The 2,768-nt window shown below is 37.0% G+C and overlaps 1 protein-coding gene across 1 annotated transcript; it reads right to left on the bottom strand.

Annotated features, from left to right (window-relative positions):
• Positions 1-2,160: 2,160 nt before the first annotated feature.
• LOC127804549 (uncharacterized) lies at positions 2,161-2,550 on the bottom strand. Its single transcript, XM_052341424.1, has one exon. The coding sequence runs from the start codon at positions 2,548-2,550 to the stop codon at positions 2,161-2,163; it is 390 nt and encodes a 129-aa protein (XP_052197384.1).
• Positions 2,551-2,768: the final 218 nt, after the last annotated feature.

Raw genomic sequence — 2,768 nt, forward strand, 5'->3', positions numbered from 1 at the left:
AAGGTTTTCAAATAACATATTGGCATGCTTCATTATTAGAAATGTTCTCATCATGGTCATCATACACACTTTAAACATTTCAAGGTTTTATTTTCTCATGAGTCAATAATATTTTCATCATATGATTTGGTATCATTCATTGGGATTCACCCTCATACTATTTCTCAAAGTCAAATAAATTGATTACATGAATTCACCATTAAAACTCAAGATTTTCATTTTTAATTCCCACCATTAATTAACTTCCCCATTTTTGGAACACTTACATATCGACGAGATGATTTTTGAGGCCAACTAGAACATCACAAGAGTTTTGGGGAAGAATTTACAAGCGTTAGAAAAGAATCGAACCATAAAGAAAGAATCAATGCAATCTGTTGGTTGACCGAATAAAAGAGTTAGTCAACCGACTGTAAACTTGGTCGACCGATGAAGAAGACTTGGTCGACTAAATAGGGACTTGGTCGATCAATTGGGCACATTTGGTCAACTAACAGAAGCTTATTTTATCACTTGGTCGATCGACTGAAACACTTGGTCGACTAACAGAAGCTGAATTTCTCATTTGGTCGACCGACTAAAACACTTGGTCGACTGATTGAACATTTGGTCGACTAACAGAAAGCAAAATATATGCTTGGTCGACCAACAAAGATAGACTAATCAGAAGGTAAAACATATACTTGGTCGATCGATAGAAATGCTTGGTCGACCAACCAAAGAACAAAATACTTACTTGGTCGACCGATCGAAATGCTTGGTCAACCAACTGAAGAACAAAACACATACTTGGTCGACCGATAGAAATACTTGGTTGACCAACAGAGGTCTAAAACTTAAAAATCACTACGACAACCCACTAAAATCAACATCCCAAGCAAGATACACCAAATCTTGCTCTTCTAACATTCCTAATCAATCAAGTGTCATTCCTTTAAGAATTTAGGGTGAACTAAACCCTAATGAAAACTCACAAAAATGACCCAAGAGAAAGAGAATCCAAACTTGCATTAACAAGAAAGAAATCAACGGGAACTTGCAATGTAAAAGAAAATAGAAGATAAACTTGCATAACCAAAAAGAGATGCAAGAAGAACTTGCCTTAGATGAAGAAAACTCAAGGAGAAGAATGCATCCAGCTGCAACTTCACTTCAAGCTTCCATGGACACCAAAATGGAGAAGAAGAAGAAGATGATGAAGATGGCCGATCGGGAGAATAGAGAAGGAAGAAAAGAAAAAGACAAGGAAAGAAAGAAGGCATGGAGGAAGGGATGGCCGCCCACCAACCTTCCAACCACTTCCTTAGCAAATTTACCATTTTGCCCATCTCTTTTAAACACAATCCACAACTCATTAGACCCCTTTTGGTCATTTTCCTCTTTTTCTTTTCTTTTTCATTTTCCTTTCTACTCTATAATACCCATAAATTCATTTATAATAATGTCAATTAATGAAATTCCCTAATTGCCCTTACCTTTTTCAATAAAGCAAGGACCATTTGGTCACTTTGCATTTTACAATTCTTTTCTTCTTTTCTTTTAATCCACAAAATACAATTATATATATATATATATATATAATTTCATTTATTAAATTTTATCCTCTCATATTTTACACATGGGCTTAAGCCCAAATTCAAAAATCAACCCATACTCTTACATAGGCCCAAGCCCAACTCATTGGCTCAATTAATTATAATGGCCCATTTTCATTAGCCCACCAAAAGGCCTCAACATAACATTAAGCCCTCATTAGACTTTTCATAATTTATTCATTTTGATTAATTAAAATACACAAATCTTTATGTTCATGGGCCCAATGTCCATTTCATTAGCCCAACACAATAGCCCCAATCTACATATATATATATATATATATTCTTAGGCCCAAGGCTTCACAACCTCAATCTTAAATAAAACACAATCCAAGATAAATGGTTTCAACCCAAGTTTTCTTTAAAAGCCCAATCCCTTAAATTAGTCACCTCACAATATTTATAACATCTAATTCTTTAGGCTAATTTATCACACATAGAAAACCATAATCCCCATAAAACTCTAGACCCACTAACGAGTCATTACAATTTCTCCTCCCCTTAAAAGAATTTGGTCCTCCAAATTCATTCCTGGTCAATCAAAAAGCTGGGGGAAATAGACGCCTCATCTCATCCTCATGCTCCAAAGAGCCTCGTTTGGAGAATGACGTTGCCACTGGACCTTTACAAATGGAATTAACCAGTTCCTTAGAACTTTCTCTTTCCGCTCCAAAATGATACTTGGCATCCCTTTGTACCAAACATCCTCCCCAACTTCAATGGTCTGATAATCACTGCTAAGTTGGGGATCCGTCACATACTTCCTCAACATAGACATACGAAAAGCGTTGTGAACGCCGAATAACTGAGGTGGCAAAATCCACCTATATGACAAAGCTCCAACTCGCTCCATAATGTCAAAGGGTCCAATGTAACTAGAACTGAGCTTCCACGAAACTCTAAATCGACGCATGTCCTTTATAAGCATTACCCTCAACCACACATGATCGTCCATATCAAACTCTAAGTCACGCCGTCTCTTGCCCGCGTAACTTTTTTTCTATCTTGGGCTACTTTCATTCAATCCCTAATGATTTTGATCTTCTCCGACTTTCTCCCAGCACATAGGCAACCTACATGGCCTGCCATGCAATGCTTCATAGGGCAGCATTCCTATTCATGCATGATAACTGCTGCTGTAGGTGAATTCCACTAATGGAAGGTAATCGTCCC

Source organism: Diospyros lotus, chromosome 6 (assembly GCF_014633365.1).
Source record: "Diospyros lotus cultivar Yz01 chromosome 6, ASM1463336v1, whole genome shotgun sequence".
Taxonomy (NCBI): Eukaryota; Viridiplantae; Streptophyta; class Magnoliopsida; order Ericales; family Ebenaceae; genus Diospyros; species Diospyros lotus.

What these genes read in the sequence shown, in the direction of transcription:
- LOC127804549 (XM_052341424.1), bottom strand. Translation starts at nt 2,550, where the DNA reads ATGGACGATCATGTGTGGTTGAGGGTAATGCTTATAAAGGACATGCGT.